The following is a 24,665-nucleotide window of genomic DNA, read 5'->3' on the forward strand; positions in this document are numbered from 1 at the left end:
CAGCTGCTCAAGTGCTTTTTGTTTGTTTGTTTGTTTTGTTTTTCCTGAAGCAACTATCAAAATTGTTGACGACCTGCTAATTGCTCGCTCATGGGCAATATTTGAGCAAAATGGTTTGGATAAGCTCTGATGCATTTAACTTCACTTCTGGGCACAGCTGAGCATCAGTGTTCCTAGAATTACGGAAGGCATATACAATGTAGAAGGGAAAATCTAAAACTTAGCTGTATTCCCTTCCTTTCTTGTATTCCTCTTGCAAAATATGTGCAAGGGAGAAAGTCAAGGCCTTCTTTGGATGAGATGCTGTTCTTGGATGATTTGTCCCTGCTGCCTTTATTTGGCATAAATATTGAATCCTAATGTGACATCCTAAATGGCATCACATATAAGCATCTTACCAGAGACTGAGGGAGGGATGTGGACTCCTCCATACTCCAAATAGTAGTGGGTTTGTTATAATCATATGATCAAAGCTCTCATTTAAAAATTGCAGACAAAAAGGTTGAAGAGTTAAGTAGCAAAGAAGCAAATCTGATTCAAGAAGTTATGCAGCTGAAAAACAGCTTGGAGCAGATGAAACACTCTCTTCGGGAAAAGGAAAAGAGTGAAATGGAGAAAGTGCAACGTATAGAATCGTAAGTAACCACTGAGTTAACTTAGAGCCCTTTGAGAATGAACTAGAGTTAAAAATAGTTAATGGGAACATCCCTTCGACTTAATGCATCTGCATGCTTATCAATGGCCAAACTACTACTTTAGGATGCTTTGGTATGCTACTTGAGTTCCAAGGGAAAACAGGAGTGTGCAAGGAATTGAAGAATAATATGGGGATTTCTGGTGGTTTTGTTGTATATCCCTCAGAATAGCATCTGAATAATTTATTGCTTCAGCATCTGATTATGAGAAGCAAGCTGAAATTCAAAAGTAATTGTTTAAATCTTGTCACTGGCCTAGATAGATTTAAGAGTCTATTTACAAATAGAAACCAACAGGCAGGGCATGGATGAAGCTGTAATTGCTGTTTCCATGAGATGTGTAACAGTAATGTTCTTTGTCTCTTTATTTTTAACATAGGCTAGAAAATATTCTTTCTGAGAGTTCTGCCCTTGTACTGAATTTGAAAAAAGATTTGCAGAGGAAAGAAGAAGAGTATGCAGATCTAAAAGACAAACATTCTGATGCCGAGAAACAAATTCAGCAAGTACAAAGCGAGGTTTGTAGTCAACTGAGATATTTTTTGCTGTAAGATTATGCTTGGCTTTCTGCTGTTAAAACTTCTCAAACTTTAACTATGAAGCTGGAAATTTCACACTAGTGTGGCTAGCAGCAAATCTTAGGTAAAGTTGCCATTGAAGCTCTAGAGGGGACCAGAAGTTAAAACATGGTTTCGCATAGATAATGAAGAGAGGAAAGTAAAGAGGGTTGGTAGTCTGGAATAAGGTTTGTGAAGAGAATAGCTACTCTGCCTCTGGAGGGGACTTGTTATTATCTCTACGTTACTGGTGACTTGCCATTGGTATCCGTGGTAACTCCAAAGCCTAAAACCTAAGTCTTGTGAAAAAATGCTGATAACTGGGAAGAAGAATGCTATTTACTTGAAGAGAAATAGACTAATTTCCAGAGGCTCTTTAATATAAGCATGTATATTTTTTTTCTTCAATTTCAGCTTCAGTGATGTTAATAGTTAAAATTTAATTATTAAACAAGAAGATATCTTAAAACCCATTTTGCAGGATCATGGTCTGAAAGTTTATTGGGTGTGCTTGGGGTGGAAAATTGAAGCTTAAAAATGAATTCATGTCTTCCTTGGTAACCTTGCACTTGCTGTCGTTTTCCTACTCAGCACTTGTTTGTGAATTCCTCTTTATTTAACAAAGAAGTATTTGGCCAGGTTGGATTACAGAAGTCTTTTAATGAACCGTGAGCTGTGCTTACATTACAGGTGTCCACGATGCGTTCTGTGGAGGAATCCCTCAGGAACAGGATGGATGAACTTGAAAGGATTAATAACGAGTTTAAGGATGAGCTGGATTATAAAGACTATACTATCCAACAACTTAAACAGGTATTTTTCTTGCTCTTAATTTTTATTAAATGAATGATGCAGGTTTTCCAAGCAACAGGAAAAAGGTCAAAAGAAAAAATAAACATTGGAGCAAAATGAAAGTGGCCAACTGAAATTAGTGGTAGACCATGAAAGATATTCAAATAATTAGTCACTACAGAGCACTGGCAGATTGCTTTAAATACAATAATCTGCATAGTAAATACATATGTAATACATGCATATAACCTGATCTTGTTGAGTGACATCACGATATGTTAATTGAAATGTCTTACCATAAACTCTTTTTATCAGCTTGAGTCCTTATTTATGCTATATGAAAAACTTATTAATTCTAGGCTGTCTTAAAGATTCTGCTTGTTTCTACTGTGTATGCTTTTCTTTCAACATGAAATATAGGAGCTGGAGGAAAAGGACCATAATCTTCAAAAGTGGCGTGAGGAGAGAGATCAGTTAGTAGAAGATTTGGAAGAACAGCTCAAAACTTTGGCTTCTAATGCCATACAAAAAGAGACAGAAATAGCAGAACTGAGACAATCTGCCTTAAAGGATTCAAGCAAGGTCAGCTCTCCTTTCCTCCTACCTGATTAGCTACCCATAAATTCTGTAAAACTCCTGTACCTGCTCTTTGTATTCTGGGTGTGGTTCTGTTCTTGAACACTGTCGTATTGACATGATGTGCAACTAACCAAAAAAAGCACCAGATTTTATTTTTGTTCTTCAGAAACAGAATTTCTGTTAATTACTAAAATTTCAAATTTTTCAGTAGTTCAGATAAGCAGATGTCAGTTTGATGCTTATGATCCTACAGTCATACTGGACATCTGTAGCTTTTTCCGATAATTCTCAGCATTTCCGGATCCCAAGCTAGGCTCAATACTCAGACAGTAGTTCTGTCTCAGGTTTCTTACTTTCTTTGCTTTCTCTGAGGTAGTATCTACAATGGCATGAAAAGACAGAAGGGGACGTGGAGAGAGATTAAGGGAAGCATCAAAAAGCAGAGGGGGGATGATCTCTGGAAGTTGCATTTCTTATTTCAACATCCAGCTTTTAATCAGGATAGCCAATCTAAGCCGTAGCATAGAATTTCAGAAGCTAAACAGAAGACTAAATGAGTTGTGCTCTTTTGAGAATGTTTGGATTCACTTTCTCTGAGAAGAAAGATGTTCTCATAGCAAAACTTCCCCTACAACTGCCGACTTTCTCACAGTACCGAGGATTTGGGAACAAATAAAAGCTCGGGTTATTATATCTTAAGGGAGATGAAGGCTGAAGCACATAAGTAAAATAGAAGAATCAAAATATATTGTATTACAACTTCCCAGGCAATTCTGTGACTACTGCACTTGTAACAGTGACTGTACAAATCCGTGAAATGTTACTGTTCTTGAATAGTTAAGTGTTCTAGCCTGCAATTCTAAAACTGATGCTACTAAGTAATTGCAATACTGCTTGTGTGTGTTAATTCCTTTTGCCAATCCCACAACTCAGCAGTTTTTACTGTTTATTAGGATAATGCAACTGTGATAGAAGAGTTAAGAAAAGAACTGGCTGACAAAGATGACTTTATAAAGGAATTAAAACAACGCATTAACCACAGTAGCCCTCAGTGTTTGCCAGAAATACCTTTACTTGAAAAAGACAAAGTAGAAGGAATGACTCTGTAAATGAAAAGGTATGATTATATTTATAGAAAGTCAGTACTTAACATCTTGTTAACCCCTTTTTGTTCTTCTGTTTTCCTAGGAGATACTGGAGCTGGAATCATTTTTCTTAGCATACAGTCCTTTAACTACATATTCAGTGATGAGGACTTGTTGGTTCTTTTTGTCTTCCACTCAAACATGAGCTCTCATCTTCTCAAAACTATTTTATTTACTAGAACACCATCTCTCTGTGTACATTATGGAACTTTTCCATGCAGTTTTCCATGTATTCGTATGTGGATGCTGAAGATTAGGCAGAGGTTTAGCCTTTGGTGTTCTAACATAGCAGCTGTGAGCGTGCAGAGTATGGGGGGAATGGATGACAAAACGACCAGCGTTACAGATTTTGTCCCTAACTAATGTCTCGCTTTCTCTCTTTTGGAGGCAGAATACTGCCTGAGACTGTTAGTGAGACCCAGTAGGGTGTATATGAAGATCACACAATGAATAGAAGTTACTACCTTCCCACACTTGTGCTGTGTTTCAGCTTACGTGTTCATGTGGCGTCTGAGCTTGAGGTTTTACACTGTAACTTTAGAAAACTCGAGATATTTTGGAGGTCTAATGCATAGCCTAATCTTTACTCCTTTTAAATATTTACAGCCTAGGAAACAACAAAGCAAAACTAAAACTGGAGAAAGTATTCCATTAAGATGCAAAGCTGAAGACAATTATTTGTCACGTCGATGTACTAGGAGCCTCACTTCATTAAATGAATCTGAGGTTAGTATGAAACTTCAGATCTGAAAATGTTGTGATTGTATTGCTTTTGATAAGGAATGAGTAGGAAAAGATCTCATGTTCTCTAAACAATTCCCAAGTTTTAATTTATTTATCCCTTTCAAGGTGATCAGATCACCTGTTTTTATAGCCTTTGATAGGAATAAAAGCTGTTGAAACAATTGTGTGATGAATTTTTGTCAGGTGCTGTTGAAAACTCTCCTCATGTTAATGCTTATGAAGTGGCTCATGATTAGATAAGTTACTTGGAAAAAATTCATGGAGCCACTGAAACGGGCACAGCAAATTGAACTTATTTTCTTCCTCTGCAGGATTTCTGGATATTGTTTTGTTAGCAGATGATGTTAATCATTCCTATATAAGTTTTTAATTGCTAACTTTCATAAAATAGCAGTTACATATATTTTAAAAACAAAGTATTTATTAACCAACTTAATTCTTGGAAATACAGTGGGTGGTGATACTCCATTCAGATTCTTAGCAGAGCCTGATAAAGTGGCTCTGACTACTTTTTCTCTTTCTACAATCTTTGGTAACTTTTTGAGAGGAAGAAGACTCCCCTCAGGGGGTCGGAACAGTGTAAGTAGTAAAAGCTGCTAGTCTGTGTTTGGGACACTGGAGTTTGCTAGTTACTAGCAGCAGTAGAAGCAGCCATCTCCCATTTTCTGATGTCCCCAACAGCCTGTCTTCCATGTGTTCAACCAGCATCTGAACTCATTTTTGATATGCTAGCTGAATTCCTGCCATAGAGAAGGAGGAGTCCAGGTGATCTCAGTTCTGACTTTGTTGTTCCTGTTGAGAAAAACAGGATTGGGTGGATTGTGGACAGTAAGTGCTGCTGGGGAAATGCATACTGACATTTCCCTGTCACTTAGCTGTGCATTTGCTGCCATTTGACCATGAGCAGGTACATGATAGCCTTCAGCTTAAGTACGGTGTCATTGCTTGAATGTCTGTATTCTCTCCAGGGAAAAGATAGCAATGGAGTTCTTCAATGACTTGTACTGGGCTTGCACCTTGCCAGCTGGACCTTACTTATGTAAATAACATCTCTAGTGTAGAAGAGGAAGGGCAAATTCCCTAAGATTAAGCTGGAAGTTAATCGAACACTTGAATCAAATGCTCCTGTTCCTGCCCAGTTCTGATGCAGCAGAGTTGAGATGAAGAAAATTGTGTCAGTTCTACCACCATTCTCTATTAAAAAAAAGTGTAGTTGTCTGTGCCCTTGAGAAAAAATGACTTGTAAAGTATCAGGCTCAGTTTAACATGGAGAACTCTTTTTGTGATCATAGATTGGAAATAATTTTAAATGTAACAAGTTCTAGGAAAGAAGGGTAAAACTCTGCTGTAACTGAAATAGACTCCTTCTGTTACAAGTGTTCTTACAGCAGGAAAATCGAATGCTTACATATCCTTTTCCAGATGCTTTATAGCTTTTTAATCTCATGGCTACCTTAACACTTGCACTTAAAATTCTTCTGTGCTATCAGGAGCATTTGGAAACTGTCCTCGACTCTTCTGGAGTGTCCGCAGAAAATGGCAAAACTAGTCGGTTCCCAAAACCGGAGCTGGAAATCCCACTGACACCTCTGCAACCTGATAAGATGGAGATAAAGCAGCACGGCAGCATGATACCTTTAGGAGTGAAAATGACTTAAGGCAAAAAAGAAAAGAAGTGATGACATGGATGAGGTATGACCTAGACCCAACAGAAAACAAAATATCTGATGCCTTTTTACCATTCTCATTTAAGCATTAAAAAAATGCTATTTCTACCTCAGTAAAGTAGTTGAAGAATTTAATCAATGAACTGCTTTAATGAACAAAACTAATAGCCAAGCTCAGTGATAATGGTTTAAGAGAAGGGAATTTCTCTTAACTCCATTGTGTATTTTCTTTGAAACCTGTAGACATAAATCAGCTTTTTAGACATCATGAGATGTCTAATACTGATATCTTAATGTCCTGTTTTTATAATTGAATGCTTATTTATTATTTGATTTACAGTGGAATAGTTACCACTAGCAGATACTTCCCTACTATTAGCAAAAGTGTTTAAAGTGTTCACTTTTGTGACATCAATTGTTCTTTCCAAAAGAATCATGGCTGAAACTTGTCTTATTTTCCCAGGATTTTGTGAAAAGTGAGAACACGAAAAATACAAAATCTGTCATGGCTTTTAATTCACCCTCTGCAAGTGACGAGAAAATGGTTGGTTTTTGTTCTAGTTTTGAAGCTAGCTTGGGACTTCCTGTAATTGTGTGGTCACACGAAAGAAGCAGTGTCTTATCCTTATGTGTATACCTGAACGGGAATCTTACATGCTTATGAGCTCTTCCTATTAAATTCCATAAGCTAACCAAAGGGCAAGTCAGTCTGTCCCCAGAGCGTGTAATGGCTGTACTGTGTAATGATTTGGAGGGAAGGATATTGCACACTGAATAGTTGGGAAGAGAAGCTTTAGTGTATTATCGTGTGCTTTTGTAAGTGAAGCCCTTGTATTAAACTAAGGTTCATATCATTAATATGCATGGCAGTTATTAAAAACAGATGTTCACATGTGATAGCAGTATCCTTGGCATGGTCAGAGTATGAGTAGTAGATTTTTCCCATCTGTTGTCTTCTGTTTTGTATGTTTGTTTGTTTTATGTAATTAGAACAGCTTATGTAAGAAACAACTCCACAGCTTGGGAGCTACTTTTAAAGAAACTACTGCCTTATTAAGAAACTGTAAGAAACGTATGCCTTGAAATAGCTGAGATTTTGACAACTCCCTAAAGGGTATAAAATTGTCTACATTACTTGCCGTTGTGGTATCATCAGCATAATGAACAGAGGTGTCAGTAGTAAAGCTCAAAATGTCAACTTAAAATAACGTTGAACTAAAATGAAGTTTAAACAATGCTCTTGTTTCACATGTTCACATCTCTGTTGAACAGAAATCCGGAAAAGACTACTTCCTGAGAAAGCGAGTACATGCTTCAAGACTGACTAAAAAGAAGGATGAAACACTGCAAAAAGTTGGAGATTTTATTCAAAGCTCTCCTTCTATTATACACTCTAAAGGTTGGTGTAGAATAAGTTTTATTCCATGTTTTCTAGACATTGTAGAATGGCTTGTTTCTGCTGTAGGCTATTAATGTATGTGTTCTTAGACTTGTCTGCCATGTTAAGTTGTCCTTTGATTTATGAAGTAAATGCATTTATTCGTCTCTTCAGAGATTCATTATTACATTTGTGAAAACCTACAAGTATACAGAGAAAGTTGGTTCTGTCTTGTGCTTCTGTCAGCACGAAAGTTAGGCCTGTTGTTTAACTCCTGCTGAAGTTTCTGACTTCCAGCGACTTCTGAGCCATGATTGTCTTTCATACTCCATTTTAATGCGTGCTTTAAGCTGCCGTACCTGAACCTATAAACTGTTTCAGCTATAGAAGCAATAAAGAACCTCAATGAACAAATAAAATTTCTGAGTATTTTCACTTAAATTTTACGTGTCATTTATAAACCAAGTTTGTTACGAAGCTTTTTTTGCATTCAGTGATTTAAAGACTCACAAAACCAGTAAGTTGATTGGTTTATGTATAAAAACAAATTTCTTCTAGCCAAGAAGCTGATGTCAGCAGTAAGTTCTCCTAAATCAAACGAACCTGAAAGTCTCGAAGAAGGAGAGACCAAGCCAAAACGATGCAAAAGGAAGCTGTATTCAACTGTCGTTTCTGGCCCTCTAGATATACCTGCTTCTTCGGTAAGCGATTATACTGTAGTCTTGGCTTAAAATAAACTACTAAGGAGTCCAAACAGACTGGAGGTTTCATCTATTTGCAGGAGGAGGTTGAAAGTACTGAGGTATTTCTTTATTCTACCAAGTCATTCTTGTTGGTCTTCCTGCTGTTCTGTTTTAGTTTGTCCTCAAAGATCTCTGTGTTTGGCTGGCTTACAGTTTACTAATTAGGTGATGTAGCAATCACGGAGATGTCTTCTAATTTGGAATCATAGATAATTTCAGTGTGTCGGAGTGGGATTATTCTACTACACGCTTTTCTAGAGCACAACTTAGACAGCTTTTTAGGTATGCTTAAACTATGATCTCCTGTCTAAGCCAACTTGCAAAGGATCTGATGTGCCAGTTTCATGACTCTGTCGGCAGCTATTGTGCTAAGAACATTCTTGCTCTGTTGGAACTGCATCTTTTAATTATATTAGAGTCCTTTTTCTGTTCAGCATAGTGATCATTTGCCCATACTGTAATATCCCTCTGAATTTTTTGATGATTTGACGAATGATAGGGGCAGAAACCAAAATGTTATATTTTTTTTGTTAGAGGATGAAGAAGATGAGACAATTTCTTTTCTCACTGTAGTTCTGAGAACATGGAACTGAACCGAGAACTGAAATTCTGGGCAAGTCATAGCTACAGGGATTGAGGCTAAAAATGTTTTCTGAGCGCTTCATGTTTCACAAAACAAGTATTATAATACTCTTTTGAAAACAAGTATTTCAAAATGAAAGCTGCCTTCAGGCTTTCCTCAGATGTGTGTGCTTTTTTAAGATAAACAGGATTTTGTACATTCTCCATATTTGTTCCTTCTGATTAAGCTGCATTAAAATGATCTCGGTATCCCATAGTTTTCTGAATAAAATATAATAAGCAAATGCCATTCTGAAATCCATTTAGGGGAAGAAATATGTTTGCGTGGGTCAAGAAGAGCTTGTCAGTCTTGTGTGAAAAGATGAGTAACTTTTGAAATGTTTTCTTCAGGAATCTGAGGAACAAAAGAAGGAAAGTGATCATCTGATCATCAAGCGACGGCTGAGATCCAGAACAGCTAAAAAACCTTGAAGAAGCATGTTTGTTCCCCTTTCTCAGGACATACTTTTATTGTATTATTAAAACTGGTTGTTAATAAACAGTAACAGTTACTCCGTTGTGTTCTTAAATTTGTATATAGGTGTACAGTGTCTCTGACAGTTTCAAACTGACTCCATTGAGGCTGAAATAAATACAAGCTTTCTTAAACTGTGTTTGGATTTTATTGTGGTTAAGGGTTTATTTATTTTTGTCTTGCCTCCCCTGTATAGGAACAGTATCTCTAGGACTGATTGCTATTTACCCATTGTGCAGTAATAACTGTACTTGTTCAGGATGGCCTGGCTTGCTTTTTTCACGTGACTGGTGTACTTAGCAGAACTCTGGCAGAGAGAAGAGCATGAATACACATTAATATTTATGTATACTTAATTTTTGGGCCTTTTAAAAGAATTTTCTTTGGAGAGAAGATGGTGCCAATTCCTCAGTGTGGAAGAAAGGTGCTTTCCCTCACTTGTGCAAATTCAGCTTTAACTTAATAAACTTAGAAAAATAAACCCAATACATTTGGGGGGAATTCTAATATCCCAAATACTGTTCTCCCCCTCAGTGAGCTTCGAACCTTTAGATGCTGTTGGATGAATTAGCTGAAAGGTTCTCAGCTGGCAGTATGTCCTTGTGTTGTCTCCAAGTCCAATAGTTCCTATAGATTCAATTGCTCAGGAGGTAAAAACATGGATGAAAGCCGACTTGGGTGAATATTTGAGAGTGAATGGGAGTTTGATGGGAGTGAATTGCCTTAAAAGCAGCTGGTGATAGAACAATATACTGATTGTATTTAAAAAAACCCACAATCGTACTATTTGTTGCTGTGCCGATAAGCTTTCTCCTTGCTTGTAGGCTTGTGAGATCCAGGTTTGCAGAAAACAATCTGTGAAAAATCATGGGAATCATGTGGTTTTATGCTCAGCAATCTCATTAAAAACTTGAACTGACTTTTCTCCATGGTGTTATCTGGACAAATCTGCATGTGGATGTCAACATGGAGGCTTTTACTGACCTGGAGTAGAAAACAGCATTCGTACCTACCAGGTGAGATGGGCAGCTACTGCACAGGTACACAGAAGAAACTGATGGAAGCATAAGTACTTGAAATCACCCTCCCTCCTATTTATTGACCTATGTATGTGAATGCCGTGCATGAATGCCTCATAGCCAGATGTCAAAATGGAACAATGCTGCCTGAAGTGGTTGGTGACAATATGGAAGACGGTTCTGATTAGCTGCAGTTTGCAAATTACTTGCAAATATTTCATATCCAGAAGACTGCAATTTATCAGCCATGCGATATTGGAGGCAAAGTCATTGCAGGGGATGGGAGTGATCTACTTGTTCCAGAAGCTGTTAACAGAGCTCTCGTTGCTACTGGGTACATCATGATATACACTTAATTACACTACTTTTCAAATGGTATTTTTATTATGAGAACAGCCTCATTGCTGCCTGCTGCTGCATGGGAAAAGTAGTTGCACACTTGGTATAATTATATGTGGTTCTCTGCTGCAAAACTGACCTTTTACAAAACGTCACATGTGGTGTTTGGTGAGTCTCAGGCTTGCCTAATTTCTGTGCATTTTCGTAAGGCACAGCAAGTGCAGAAAACAGGTTGCTTTGTTTAGGGAAAAGAAAAACCAACCACAAATGTTTAGCTGACTTGCGGAATCAAACTCTATAATCCAGAGATGGGTTGTAAAGCAGGTATGTTTATTCCAGCGTTGCGCAGCGCCGGGTGCAAGGGGGATAGCTCCTCCAAACCTGCACACCGACTTGTAAAGCCGTGATACAGAAAGCAGGCAGAAGAAGCATCCTTCAAATCCAGAAGGTAAACTCCACCTATTCATTCCTTAACTGGGTTAATAAAGTGCATGGATTTACCACTGAGTGTATGCATTCAACAATTCTATTATTTGCCTTCAAGTGTTGTACCAAACTACAGCACTTGCTATCAAAAATTTTTGCAAAATTGGAGTCCAAACTCCAGAAAGTCTTCTATCCTTCTACAGTTATGTATCCTTATAGGGTACCACTTTACCCTGACTGGGCAATCTCTTGCTTTTAACTTCTATTCAGGGCTTCATGTTTGGCCCTGATGCCCACACCCCTAAGTGCATCATGTTTGATATTGCTGTGACTCCTGGGGTACAACATTGTTTTTCCCCATTTGTGCTAATGTCAGACTTACAGTTTTTAAACAGTCAATATTGTTGGACCCTTAGCTCCAGTTTTATTAAATTTCTTGCCAGAGCAACCTGGCAGGTACAAGAATTTCTGTATTCCTACTTAGTTTATATTTAATTAATCCAAAAAAACCGTAAACCTTTTCTTGTTGGGCAGTAGCTTCTATTACTGTTACAAAGCCATCTATGAGTAGTAAGAAGCACCCATATCCACCAGAAAATAAATCTCTTTATCCTGCTTCCCTAGATGCAATTTCCCGTTGCAGTTTGCACACTGCTTTCCTTTCAGTGGGGCGGAGCCCTCCCTGGGCACTTCAAGCCCCCACTCCCCCCACCTCTCCCTGAGGGGATCTCTGGGTCCTACGGCCCTATTCTGGCACCACAACAGTAACAGCTGTTATTATCACCAATTCCCTTACTATCTGTTTGTCAATCAGTTTTGTTTTGTTTTCGTATCGTTCACCTCTTTTCAGTCCTGACATCCCTGTTATACCTTGCCAGTCCTTACTCCTCCAACCTGTGTCTGTCCCAAACTCTCTCACTTTCCAAACTCTCATCATTACAAAAACTACTAACATCCTATTTCAGTTTCACCTCCTTCTCTCCAGGTGTCCAGTGCTAACACTGGGATTTCAGGTTTCCTACATCTCTGCACATGAAGGCTATTCTCACTTCCATTGCCCCCTCCTCCCCACCTCCCCCCTTTGCTGCTTACAGCAACAGTCTCTGTACCCGGCTCTCTCTCACTCCAAGAGTTCTTGCAAGGGGGGGGAAACAATACAGGGGGTTGCTCTCATACCAGCACACATAAACTCACTTTCTCTTTAACCCTTTTTCCTTTGTACACAATTTCATTATTTGTACCTTCAGTTACACTTTGACACACCCTCAATTATACTTCTGTATACCAATAGCAATTACACTTTCTTATACCATCAAAGCAGTTTGTCCCATTCCCTTCAAAACCCACAGATCAAACAGTACAATTTTTCAGTTTCCACAAACACCCTTAATACCATATAACTTTCCCTTAGCAATCCATATCATTCAGTTCCTTGGGCTGTTCCACCCTTATCTTCATGGCCTTATTTCATGTTTTTCTTGATTCCCAATTTCATCTTTATCCCCTAGTTTTAATACAGTATTCTCAAAAAGTGGTACTGTCATCCCGGTTCTCTCTACCCCTGTTATCTTTAAGGCCTCATTTGTTAATTTGAGTCCTGACACCTTACGGGCCAGTGATGAACGAGCTGTCCCAGTATCAACTAAAACCACAACTTCTTCCCCCTCAGGTCCCACTTTTATATTTACCAGGGGGTCCTGATGGGACCAAAGTTTTGAAAGCCCCAGAAATTGATCTAATTGTTCTGCTACTCTTATAGAATCTTCAATTAAAGATTTCATTTCCTTCTTAAAATTTCTAATTTCTCCACTAGTGAGTGGGGAGTTTACATAGCATATTTGTCCTTGTCCCAATGGGACCTCCCATAAGGGGTACACTGAGGTGCTGGTACAGCTAGTGTCTGGGAAAGGAGAAATTTTTATGTCCCTTTTACATTGTTTTAATTCTCTCCTGAGCCCAGCATGCCCCTCTTTTCTGTGAAATGTCCCTGTGTGCTTTACCATTTCCTCTTACTGGGGCAGCGCCTGTCTCCCTTTGTGCTACATTGGGGTTATATGGGGGGGAGATTCTCAGGAGGGTCCCATTGATTAGTTCCTTTTTCTAATTCCTCTCCTTCCTGGTCCGGGCCTTTTTCTTTTTACTAATAACAGGCTGATTTCTTGTATCCAACAGGCAGCATATTCTGATTCCTCCTTTGAAAAGGGGTTTTGTTCTTTACATATAAATTCGAGATCTGACAAACCCAACCTTCACCAGATCTGTATTTTGGCCAAATATTGATTTTCCCTGTAGTGGCTCTCTAGGCCATATCTAACACAATATTTAAACATCTTTTCCCTATCCTTTTTCCTGGTTTTGGGATCATTTTAACTCGTCCTCCAACTTATATACTAACCACCAATGATTACATTATTTGATGAGGGTGTTCTTGCTTAGAGTCCCTCCCAGTTCCCCAGCAATATCCCTCCGATATGCCAATATACATCCTAAGAGATTTTCTTAGGTATCTCTTTCCCTTATGTTCCTACACACATGAGGAGGGGGAGCAATGGTTCAAAAACAAATTTCGTAAAGTTAACATGTTAAAGCGGAGGTAACACAACCCTACTGTTTCTCTAATCTGGATCATTATCACATTTAAACCGCAGTATTTTCTACAACAAAAGCAACAGGGTCTCGATACTAATTGTGGTTTGCCTTTTGTGGGCTTTTACCCCGCAGGATCATCTGCTTCTGTCTTTAGTGAAAGGACTCTCCCTCAGCAATAGCAATCCCAGACCCTGGAGGTTGATGAGAGAGTCCGGGGAATGGGAGATTTCCCTTTAGTCGGGGAAGAGGTGGTCTGTGAGTGCCTAGGAAACATTAAGGTCCATAAATCCATGGGACCTGATGGGGTGCATCCGCGGGTGCTGAGGGAGCTGGCGGAGGTCGTTGCTGAGCCGCTCTCTGTAATGTATCAGAGGTCTTGGAGAACTGGGGAGGTGCCTGAAGACTGGAGGACGGCCAGTGTCAGTCCAGTCTTCAAAAAGGGCAAGAAGGAAGACCCGGGTAATTATAGGCCGGTCAGCCTCACCTCTGTCCCAGGGAAGGTGATTGAACAGCTTGTTCTGGATGCCATCTCCAGACAGCTGGGTGATAAGGTGGTTATCAGGAGTACTCAGCATGGGTTCACCAAGGGGAGGTCATGCTCGACCAACCTGGTGGCCTTTTATGAAGATGTCACTAGCTGGGTGGACGGGGGGGGGGGGGGGCGGTAGATGTAGTCTACCTTGATTTCAGTAAGGCTTTTGATACTGTCCCCCATGACATCCTTATAACAAAGCTGAGGAAGTATGGGATAGATGAGTGGACAGTGAAGTGGGTTGAGAATTGGCTGACTGGCAGAGCGCAGAGGGTTGTCGTTGGCGGTGCGGTGTCTGGCTGAAGGCCTGTAACTAGCGGCGTCCCCCAGGGGTCTGTACTGGGTCCGGTCTTGCTCAACATCTTCATCAACGACCTTGATGAGGGGATAGTGACCACCCTCAGCAAGTTTGCTGATGACACAAAGTTGGGAGGATTGGCTGACACGCCTGAAGGCTGTGCTGCCATTCAGCGAGACCTGGACAGGCTGGAGAGCTGGGAAGCAAGAAACTGGATGAGGTTTAACAAAAGCAAGTGTAGAGTCTTGCACCTAGGGAGAAATAATTGCATGCACCAGTACAGGCTGGGGGAAGAGCTGCTGGAGAGGGGCTCTGCTGAGAGGGACCTGGGCGTCCTGGTGGATGACAGATTGACCATGAGCCAGCAGTGTGCCCTTGTAGCCAAAAAGGCCAATGGCATCCTGGGGTGCATTAAAAAGAGCGTGTCCAGCAGGTCGAGGGAGGTGATCCTCCCCCTCTACTCTGCCCTGGTGAGGCCTCATCTGGAATACTGTGTCCAGTTCTGGGCTCCCCAGTACAAAAAAGACAGGGATCTCTTGGAAAGAGTCCAGCGGAGGGCCACAAAGATGGTGAAGGGCCTGGAGCATCTCCCCTATGAGGAGAGACTGAGGGAACTGGGTCTGTTTAGCCTTGAGAAAAGAAGGCTGAGAGGGGACTTGATCCAGGTTTATAAATACCTGAGGTGTGGGGGCCATAGTGGTGAGGCTGGTCTCTTTTCAGTAGTGCGTGGGGATAGGACTAGGGGTAATGGGATAAAAGTACAGCATAGGAAGTTCCACACGAATGTGCAGAAGAACTTCTTTACAGTGAGGGTGATGGAGCGCTGGAACAGGCTGCCCAGGGAGGTGGTGGAGTCTCCTTCTGTGGAGATATTCAAGACCTGCCTGGACGCCGAGCTGTGTGATGTGGTGCAGGGAGCCTGCTTTGGCATGGGCGGCGGGACTCGATGATCTCTAGAGGTCCTTTCCAACCCCTACAATTCCGTGATTCTGTATTTTTTTAAACACTGTGTTTTTTAAACGAGTTATTCCCTGACAAAAAGGACTTTTTAGTACTGGGAGACGTTGCTCAGTACTTGACACTGCCCTCCCCATGCCCATTTAAATCTCCCGCTGTTGCCAGGCAACGGCCACGAGCTGCGTCAGCGGCTCCCGCCAGTGCTGCCGGGCTGCTCCTTGTCACGGTTTGAACGAAAAGTCCACCTGCGTCCGTGACAGGGGCCGTGGGCCCCGCAGGGGCCCTAGGCCGAAAGGAAAAAAAGTTAATTAGGAAAAGAAAACAGCGGCAACGATGTAAGGAGGCACACTTATTTACTAAATACTATATCGAAATACAGGATAACACAATATAATACAATATAATTGAAAATTGAGCTAACGAATCAAGCAAAATAGGAGAGAGAATGAGTCCCGTAACCGAGAGGCCTACTGTGAATCTGGGCGAACGGCTGAAGGCTCCCACACACTGCCCTGAACGCCAGAACTCGAAAGACGTCAGTCTGTTCTGCGACAGAGTTAATATAGAGTCCAGGTCCCGTGACCCATCGTGTTGTTCTCTGGGAGATGTAGTCTTCTTCTGTAAGTTGCAGATTCAGTAAAATTATTCATGCTTTATATGATGTTATGATGTGGAATACTGATAGCAAAATTACAAAATTATTAAACCATGACACATGGCTAGTTTCTCACCATCCCAGAGCATCTTGTTATTCTCACTGCCCTTGCAGGTGGCATGACTGTTAGATTAACTGCACCGTGTTTACGACCCTTCTCAGCTAACTAACTGTAAAAAACCACTCTCTACACATGATAAGCATCATTTCTGTCCATGATTAGAAATTAGGTCCTAGTAATTGATTTAATTGCTCTGCTATTCTTACGGGATCCCCAGTTAAGGAATCAATTTCCTCCTTGAATCTCCTGACTTCTCTGCTAGTAAAAATGGCAGCTTAGCATGCCCTATTTTCCTTTGACCTAAGGAGACTTCCCTAAGAGGATAATGTGAAGTATTTGTAAGGTTAGTTTTAGAGAAAGGAGAACTGTCCAGGTCCTGTTTACACTGTTCCAGTTTCCTCGGTAATTGGGAGTGCATCCTCCCTCTAGGGCCCTGCATGGGATCAGCAGCTCAGCCAGCCCCCTTCTCTGGAGGGGTTGCTGCTGCTTGCATTGATCTAGAAATTGTGGGAGTTGAGGGGGGAAGGGAGGGAATGTATCTAAGGGATCTCATTTATGATCTTTCTGCTTTTTTTTTCTTTTGAACTTTGACTCCTTGTGAGGAACTGTTACTTCTTGCACCCATTCAATGTCATAAGCCAATTCTTTTTCAGAGAAAGGAGTATTACTGTTTACATATAAATTCAAAGTCTGACAAGCCCAATCTTTGTCAGACCCCTATTTTGGTCAAAATAATGATTTTCCCTATAGTGGCTCTCTAGGCTTTTTGTATACAGTATTTAAACATCTTTTTCGTTATCCCCAGTTTTGGGATTATTTTTCCAATTCTGAAGCTTCTCCCCAAGGGGCTTATCTTCAGGCACAATTCTGGGGATGCTTTTCCCTTGTACTTGGGAGCTCCTATTCCCCTTATCTCCAGAATGATGCTGCGAACTACTCAGCTCACACGATTCTTGGATTTAGGGCCCATTCCCTCTGGAGTACCTCGCTCTGATACTCAGATTATTAGGGGTGTGCTGCTGGCACTTCATCAAGTGCACAGGGTACCATACAGCAACAGCGCGCTCCCAGACTCACCTGAGTCCCAAGACTCACCTGAGACTCAAGAGACCCCCCAAAGCAAGAATTAAATTCCCTTGCCTCTGTCTGTGCACGAAATTACCGGGACAGCAGGAGTCAACACCTGTGCCTTAGCTTTCATAGAGCCCATCCTTTATGTAACAGTTTCCTATCAGCCATCCCAAGAAGTCACCTCACCACCCAGGTAGGACCGCTGAAATCAGTGGGGTGCACCTCTCCTGTCCAGGAACCCCAAAGAGGTGATAATAATCCCAGGCCAGCAATTGTAGTATTGATATGATGATTTTATTCAAAGTCTTTGTTAAACAAAGAGGGAAGGAAGGGAGGGGTGCGCTGGGGGAAAGGGGGCAGAGGAGGAGGGTTGTTGTCAGACTGTGAAATCAATTTTTTTTTTCTTAATTCTGCTTCAGAAACAACATTTGATTCCCATGCTCTCTGCTTGGTATTTTGTCTTTTGACGCAAACACATAAGCCCCATTGGTGCCGGGTTCAGCAGTCCAGCTTGTATTTCAGCCATCATCCTCCACACTGGAGAGGATTTATCCGCTTGGCTTGCTTAATTGCAGCACGTTTCACACGCGTGGATAACCTGTGCATATTGCGTCACTACCCCTGTGGCCTGAGGTGTTGCACCAGGCTGGAAATAATGCCTTCTTGGGGTTGTTGAAGCTCTGCAAAAGTTTGCCAAGCAAAGTTGTGGATGCTCCATCCCTGGAGGTGTTCAAGGTCAGGCTGGATGGAACTCTGGGCAGCAAGACTCTGTGGGTGGCATCTCTGCCCGAGGCAGTGGGGCTGGGGTTCTGAGTTCTTCACTGTCCCTTGCAAGCCAAGCCATTCTATGATTCTGCATTTCTATGATGTAAGCACCAGCCCCACACAGCCCTGGTGCAGTGCATCACAAGAGCAGCAGCCTGCGGGGAGCCACCACCCGGAATCACAGAGATGTGAGGTCACAATGCCCCATCCTATGACTGTGCTGAGCTGCGTCATGAGCTCACAAGGCCTGGCCGCAGGCTTGGCTCAGTGCGACACTCACTGTGGCTGCAGCGGTGGTGTTGGAAGCGTGGTGCAAGTGTGGGGGCGGCCATGGACCCTGCCCGCCTTGTCCTCTTCCTCCTATTGGTGGCCATGAGTTTTCAGGAGAGCTGTGCTGCTCCGTGGCGAGCACGGGGAGCAGGTGAGTGGGTAGAGATGGGACCCAAACTGAGCAGCGCTGGGAGCAAGAAGTCAGGCTGTGTCCCCACGGCCCTGTAGTACACTTGCCTGGGGCCTGCCTTCCATGGGGGTGTTGCTGGGTAGGGGGTGATGGGCATCTTCTTCCACGTAATCTGTGAGAGATGTGGCACGTGGCCCGGAGAGAGCACTGCATACGCTGCCAGGTGCCAGCCTACGGGTCATCCCGTCCACCCTGCAACTTTGGAAATCATGACCTGAGTTATTCTCCCATGCCCCACATCCAGTTACTGAGGGAGAAGGAGATCACACCATATAGTGCATATAAGTGGGAACTTCTCTCATCTGTTCTTGATTCTAGATGATGAGCTTCATGCTCCCTTTCCGGATGCTCCTTTGGATCCGGACTTCATGCCTGTGCCTGGGGGACAACCCAGGGGTAAGTTGTGAGTGTCTGTTTCCTTGGAGGCTGAAACGTTCATGCTCTCATGGTTTACCTGGGTGCAATTTTACTGGAGATCCTCTCCAGGTCTTCCAAGCCTGTTTGTGCCTGGAAGGGTTTGCACAGATGAGCCATGAGTATCTTTTCTCTCGGAGAGCTGCAACATTTCAGTGGGAAGGTTACCGCTGCCCCTCTGCAGCTGAGGGAGCCCAGACCTTTGTATTTGGGCTGTGGCATTCCCCAACCACCGCCAGACCCTACAGGTCACTCAGGGAAAAGGAGGCCCCCACATGTGCCGGAAGCTCTCCTCACCTGTGTCTGATCACACTTGTGTCTGCAGGCCCTGTCCCCTGTATGCTCTGCTACTCAGTTGATGCTGTAGTGTGTGACTAAAACTTTTCATGGGTCTTTGGTTGCAGAAGTGCCCCCAGTGTGGGCCTTGCCCGGTCATCGGTTTCCTCCTGTGCTGGAGCCCAACTGGAATCCCAGCAGTGAGTACTCTGTCTTCACTGACTTGGCTGACTCGCCGCTGATCTTCAGATCTTCATGCACATGATATTTAACTTCATACATTCTGTTAAGGTCCGGAAAGAGAAGAGGATGAATCCAATCGAGGAAAATACTCTCAGGGCTCATCCCGTCTCCTGAAGCGACTGCTGAAGGAAATGGAGAAGGCAGAGCGTGGTGGGTATACTTCAGTCTGTTCACTGTGGGACCTGGGAAGCTGAGGTGTGATATACAGGTGTGGGCAGGCTGTAGCCTGCACAGCAGGAAGGGATGGGTCAGAGCCGTGCTGCAGCCGTGTTCCATGTATCACCTTGCAGGTGCTGTCAAGCACCAGAGCTGGTCTGCTGCCAGATGGTCTGCATCCAGCCAAGACCCAGAGGCAGCTGCTCCCCCAGCACAACCATTACTTGTCAGAGCTGCTTTGTGCAGTCATTGGCACCCAGATGGCAGCAAGTGGCAAAGTGGCAAGTGCTGTGCTTCTGTTCATCCAAAGCCCTCCGTGCAGCTGAGCAAGTTCAAGGCAGGAGGAGCGTCCTAAGCAGGGTTGGCTGCCTTTGCTAATGCTGGAAATGAGGTGGAGATGCTAATTCTGAGGGCTTGGACTGTGTGTTAGATCTTGGATTTCAGCCTGCAGCTACCTGGCTGTGACGGGCTGGTGACAGCACAGTATGTGAGGGCCTTGCACAGGAGCTGATTTCTCAAGAGGTGTGAGGGAGTCAGCATTGTCCAATAGCTGGGAGGGCCCAAATGCCCTTGGGTAACAGAGGGGCTCACAGTGTACTTGGGGGGGGGCCTGGACTTTACCTGAGCTCGGGATTGGAGAAGCTCAGTTTTCGATGAGGGCACGTGACATCCCAATCCTACTGCCCTGCTTTCTTTCTAAAGGAACGGACCAACAAAGTGAGAGGGATGCACTCCAGGAAGGCGGATATCCTACACTGCCGGTCCCGGATGTGCTGCAGGAAGGCGGATATCCCACACTGCCCGTCCCAGACAGAGGAATGCAGGCAGCACCAACCGGCATGCCAGGTAATTTCTGTCCTATGATCATACGGTGTCACGAACCAGAGTCACTGCGTGCCTGCAGGCTCTTGCTGCCAGCTCTTGCACACCAGGTCAGCAGCCAGACCTGAGCGTGTGAGCATAGAGCACATGTAAAAGAAGCCAGGGGTGGCTCTCTGAAAATGGCTGGCCTTCGTGGGGTGTGGAGAGTTGTTCCAGCAATGTGCCAGGGAAGGTACTTGCAGACCTCTGTGACCCTGCTCAGCTCCCACCGCTCCCAGATCGCAGAGTTTGCCCTTTTGGAACGAAGCCACCTGAGGGTGATGAGCAGGGTCTTGTGTGGTAGGAGCCTGCAGGAGTGTTTCTCCCCTGGGATGGCTCTGGATGTGCCCTGTGCTGGCTGAAGCCTGACCTTCAGCCTGGGGGGCGTCCCACAGGGGGAGCTCAGGACACGCATGCCGGGAAAAGCGTGAGGGATTCTGCTCTGTAGCTCTCCCCACGGACCAAGCCCAGACCCCAGAGTACAGCCCCAGCTCTCGGCCCAGAGGAGGACACGGGTAGTGCCTGTGCAGCCTCTCCATACCCAACGAGAGGTGGAAGCAATCCTTCTTGTCCTCCGGTGATTCGGCACCAGAGACGGAGGCACCCACTGACAAAATGACCTCTTGGGTCCATGAAGCACACTGAGAGATTATCTGTAGTGCAGCTGAAGGTAACGTGGGACATTGTCTCATTTCTTCCAGGGATGAACACAGGCAAAAGCACAGAGGCTGCTGCTCACAGATCTGTGCGGAAGCGCCGCATTCCGATGACAGTCTCAGTGATGCTGCTGCCTGCGCTGGTGCTGGCTGTTGGTACTGTGATATGGGTGCTCAAAAACTACCTGTGAGTTGGCTTTTCCCCAGAACACCTTATTGCTGCATTTGGCAATGAAGCATTTGTGGTGCCAGGATCCTGGACGGCCAAATCAGCCGCTGGCAGTACACTGCCAGGACTTAGGTTGCAAAGTCTTTCAAGTTTCCCCTTATTTCCTGTCAGTGAGTAGTGCTTTCTGAAACTCATTCTCACAGAGCACGCAAGAGGGAAAAGAGAGCAGCAGAAGCAGCAGATGGAGCTGGGGAAGGCAACGAGACAGACTCTGACCCAGTCAAACAAGAATCTCCGTAATAGCTCCAGTCCGTTCCATTCTGCCATTGAAGAGGCCCGAAGTCTTCAAGGTCATCTGGAAAACCAGGAGCTTGAACTCAAAGTCATGAAAGAGATCCTTGGGAACAGTCCTGAGTGCTGCCTTCTGTCAGAGGATGGCCCTGAATGTGAGAGCAGAGCTTTTGTCCTTCATCCTGCATACTCCAGGACAGGTATCACCAGCAGTTTGAAGATTCTTAGCTCGACACAGCTACATTCCTGTTGAGGGTCCTCATGAGGACCCAGAAAACGAGCTGCCTCTGACTGCTGGACAAAACGTAATGTCTTTGGAGATGTGGGTGAGAATGGCTGGTTTCAGGGAGAGCTGACAGATGGCACAAGAGGACTGGTCCCTTCCAATTTGGTTGCGGAGCTTTCAGTTGATGAACTGGATACACCTGGAGATCCTGTCAGAATTCCTGCATTGCTCCATCTGCAAGACTACCATTGCTCCACTCAATGGAACAACTCGATGTTGAGCAGAACGTGGTTGAGCTCCTTCGGGAACTCTCTGAGGCGACTGACAGCAGAACTGCATAACTTTATTGTATATTAAAAACAACCAAACAACTGTCCCCTCCCTCTCCCTTCCCCTCGCACCCCTACACCCCTCCCCCCCCAACCCCCCTCCCCCCCAAAAAAAAGACAAAAAAAAAAAAAAAAAACCCTAAAAAACCAACAAAAAACAACCCACCCCCAATAAAAAAAAAACCAAAACCAATTAAAATCTCAACGCTGTTCTTTTTCTGGGATACACTGAGGTGACGCTTCTTCTAGCTTAGACTTTGCAATGAGTTTGTGTCACGGAGTTCTCTCTAGAGCTCACTCGGTGACAGTGGGAACAAACCCAGGGAGAGAAGGAACAAAGAACCTCCCCTCTCTAACAGCGCGGCGCGGCGCGGCTGAGAGGGGAAGGGAAGTAAGATTGCGAGTGGGTCTAGGAGGGAAAAAATGAAAAAAACCAACGATCTGAGAATGAACAGCAGTTTAACGAACCCAGTGACACTAAACAACAACGATGTTGCAGAACGGCGGGAGAAAAGCAGACGACCACACCTGTCATTGACATGATCAGTGAATCTCGTTTATTCCTTGGCTGCGTGTACCTTTATAATACGGATAATTAGCTCATACATATTGCAAAAGTGGAGCTCATCATTGGTTCCCAATTACATACCATCCCCGAGTATCTTAACAGCTTGTTGTTATCATCCTGAAAGCTACTCCCTTGCTGAGTTCCCAGAACCATGGCTAGTTTCTCACCATCATAAGGCATACTGATGTTCTCACTGTCCTTGCAGGTGTTATGGCTGCTTGATTAACCGCACCGTGTTTACGACCCTTCTCAGCTAACTAGCTGTAAAAAACACTCTCTACAGGACCCCACAGATTACCTTCAGAATTCAACAGTTAGTTCTGTTTCCTTTCTGAGTGCATAACAACCTGAGCAAATGAATTGAATGACGTGGTTTGTTAGTCTGGTAAAATCTCTGCTGTACACTGGAACTTGGTCCATTTGTAAGCAGGACTTCGTCCATCTCTGCAGGACAGCAGAAAACCCTTTGTGCTAATCATGATGCCAAGAAGCAGAATGCGGCAAATGGCAGATGATCCAACTGCTTCAGGTGTTCATTTCCTTAAAACTGCGAATAATTTTGGACTGAGAGTTTGTAAGCAGAACGGAGCTCTTAAAGCTGTCAGAGATTATTTCTGCACTGTTCAATTCTATCTGCCTAACATACATAGGATCTCAGAACTGCATTGCTTGAACTGGTGGAACTTGTTGAAGTGAACTGGGATGAGCAAGTTTTAGAACTTAGTCAGAGTGCTGTAAAAAATGGATAATCTCATGAGTATTAAGGTACAGGATTGCTATTTCTGCACTGAATTTGTTTTTATTTTACATGGCTGTGATCTGAAAGTTGCTTGAAACGCAGGCACCTAGGCACTGTTGTGTAACTGAATTTCACACATGATAGGTCCTGCAATATCCTGGAATCTAAAACTCTGACTTGTTTTAAGTCTGCTGCTTGAGTATAATCAGGGTCATAGTGTCTGTGTGCAGTGTTTCTTTCCCTGTAATGCTCCACATCATTTCATTTTGGGAATATTGAAGGAAATGGACTATGTGCCATAACTGTTGTTAGAACAAAGTATGTCTGGTGTGATCTTATGCATAGGTTCTGTAACTGCTCTTCACAGCTCAGGTGTTTGACCTTCCTTTTGGTGAAGTGATGAAATACTGCTGGTTTCTATTTGTGCTTCTAGGCACCTTGAAGCTCTTAGGAACAGAACAATTGTCTCCATTTCTTTTCAGTGATATCAGTAACAGCTCGAGTGCTGCTGCCCACTAGGTAGACCCAAAGAAGCAGATTACAGTGAAACAGCACACGAGCTGGACCTGAATGAGGATCACTTTCAAGACAGTGGCTCTGTTGCTTGAAGCCTATTTGCTTCTTCCTGCTGCCACTCTATTACCAAGTATCAACAACCTTTCATGATTCAACTTGCAAATGTTTGACACTAACCCTTGTCTTTCTATGCCTTCCTAGGTGATTCGAGCCCTTGTCAACCCCAGAGATCCAAACCAAGTAGTGATGTGCAGTGTGTTTCTGTCACGGTTTGAACTAAAAATCCACCTGCGCCCGTGACAGGGGCCGTGGGCCCCGGAGGGGCCCTAGGCCGAAAGGAAAAAATTAATTAGGAAAAGAAAACAGCGGCAACGATCTAAGGAGGCACACTTACTATACTATACTAAATACTATATCGAAATACAGGATAACACAATATAATACAATATAATTGAAAATTGAAAATTGAGCTAACGAATCAAGCAAAATAGGAGAGAGAATGAGTCCCGTAACCGAGAGGCCTACTGTGAATCTAGGCGAACGGCTGAAGGCTCCCACACACTGCCCTGAACGCCAGAACTCGAAAGACGTCAGTTTTTTCTGCGACAGAGTTAATATAGAGTCCAGGTCCCGTGACCTATCATGTTGTTCCC

General features: G+C 43.4%; 2 protein-coding genes across 2 annotated transcripts; both read left to right on the forward strand.

Annotated features, from left to right (window-relative positions):
• The first annotated feature begins 494 nt into the window (after nucleotides 1-494).
• LOC146752960 (uncharacterized) lies at nucleotides 495-6,723 on the forward strand. The gene is made up of 7 exons (XM_085531116.1): nucleotides 495-635; nucleotides 1,075-1,213; nucleotides 1,943-2,065; nucleotides 2,465-2,626; nucleotides 4,375-4,494; nucleotides 6,003-6,204; nucleotides 6,643-6,723. The coding sequence occupies exons 1-6, from the start codon at nucleotides 547-549 to the stop codon at nucleotides 6,168-6,170; spliced, it is 801 nt and encodes a 266-aa protein (XP_085387242.1). The 5' UTR covers nucleotides 495-546; the 3' UTR covers nucleotides 6,171-6,204; nucleotides 6,643-6,723.
• A 12,205-nt stretch (nucleotides 6,724-18,928) lies between these two features.
• On the forward strand, nucleotides 18,929-22,274 carry LOC146752961 (uncharacterized). The gene is made up of 6 exons (XM_085531025.1): nucleotides 18,929-18,964; nucleotides 19,387-19,458; nucleotides 19,550-19,651; nucleotides 20,360-20,503; nucleotides 21,220-21,361; nucleotides 21,547-22,274. Exons 1-6 carry the CDS (start codon nucleotides 18,937-18,939, stop codon nucleotides 21,641-21,643), a joined length of 585 nt encoding a protein of 194 aa, XP_085387151.1. The 5' UTR covers nucleotides 18,929-18,936; the 3' UTR covers nucleotides 21,644-22,274.
• Nucleotides 22,275-24,665: the final 2,391 nt, after the last annotated feature.

Source organism: Coturnix japonica, unplaced genomic scaffold (genome assembly GCF_054131305.1).
Source record: "Coturnix japonica strain WE unplaced genomic scaffold, WE-NBRP24 Scf040, whole genome shotgun sequence".
Taxonomy (NCBI): Eukaryota; Metazoa; Chordata; class Aves; order Galliformes; family Phasianidae; genus Coturnix; species Coturnix japonica.

What these genes read in the sequence shown, in the direction of transcription:
- LOC146752960 (XM_085531116.1), top strand. Translation starts at nt 547, where the DNA reads ATGCAGCTGAAAAACAGCTTGGAGCAGATGAAACACTCTCTTCGGGAA. An exon ending in CCTTAAAGGATTCAAGCAAG is followed by an intron (nt 2,627 to 4,374) that starts GTCAGCTCTCCT and finishes AAATATTTACAG; the next exon opens with CCTAGGAAACAACAAAGCAA. An exon ending in CTTCATTAAATGAATCTGAG is followed by an intron (nt 4,495 to 6,002) that starts GTTAGTATGAAA and finishes CTGTGCTATCAG; the next exon opens with GAGCATTTGGAAACTGTCCT.
- LOC146752961 (XM_085531025.1), top strand. Translation starts at nt 18,937, where the DNA reads ATGCCTGTGCCTGGGGGACAACCCAGGG. An exon ending in AGCACCAACCGGCATGCCAG is followed by an intron (nt 20,504 to 21,219) that starts GTAATTTCTGTC and finishes CATTTCTTCCAG; the next exon opens with GGATGAACACAGGCAAAAGC. An exon ending in TGGGTGCTCAAAAACTACCT is followed by an intron (nt 21,362 to 21,546) that starts GTGAGTTGGCTT and finishes TCATTCTCACAG; the next exon opens with AGCACGCAAGAGGGAAAAGA.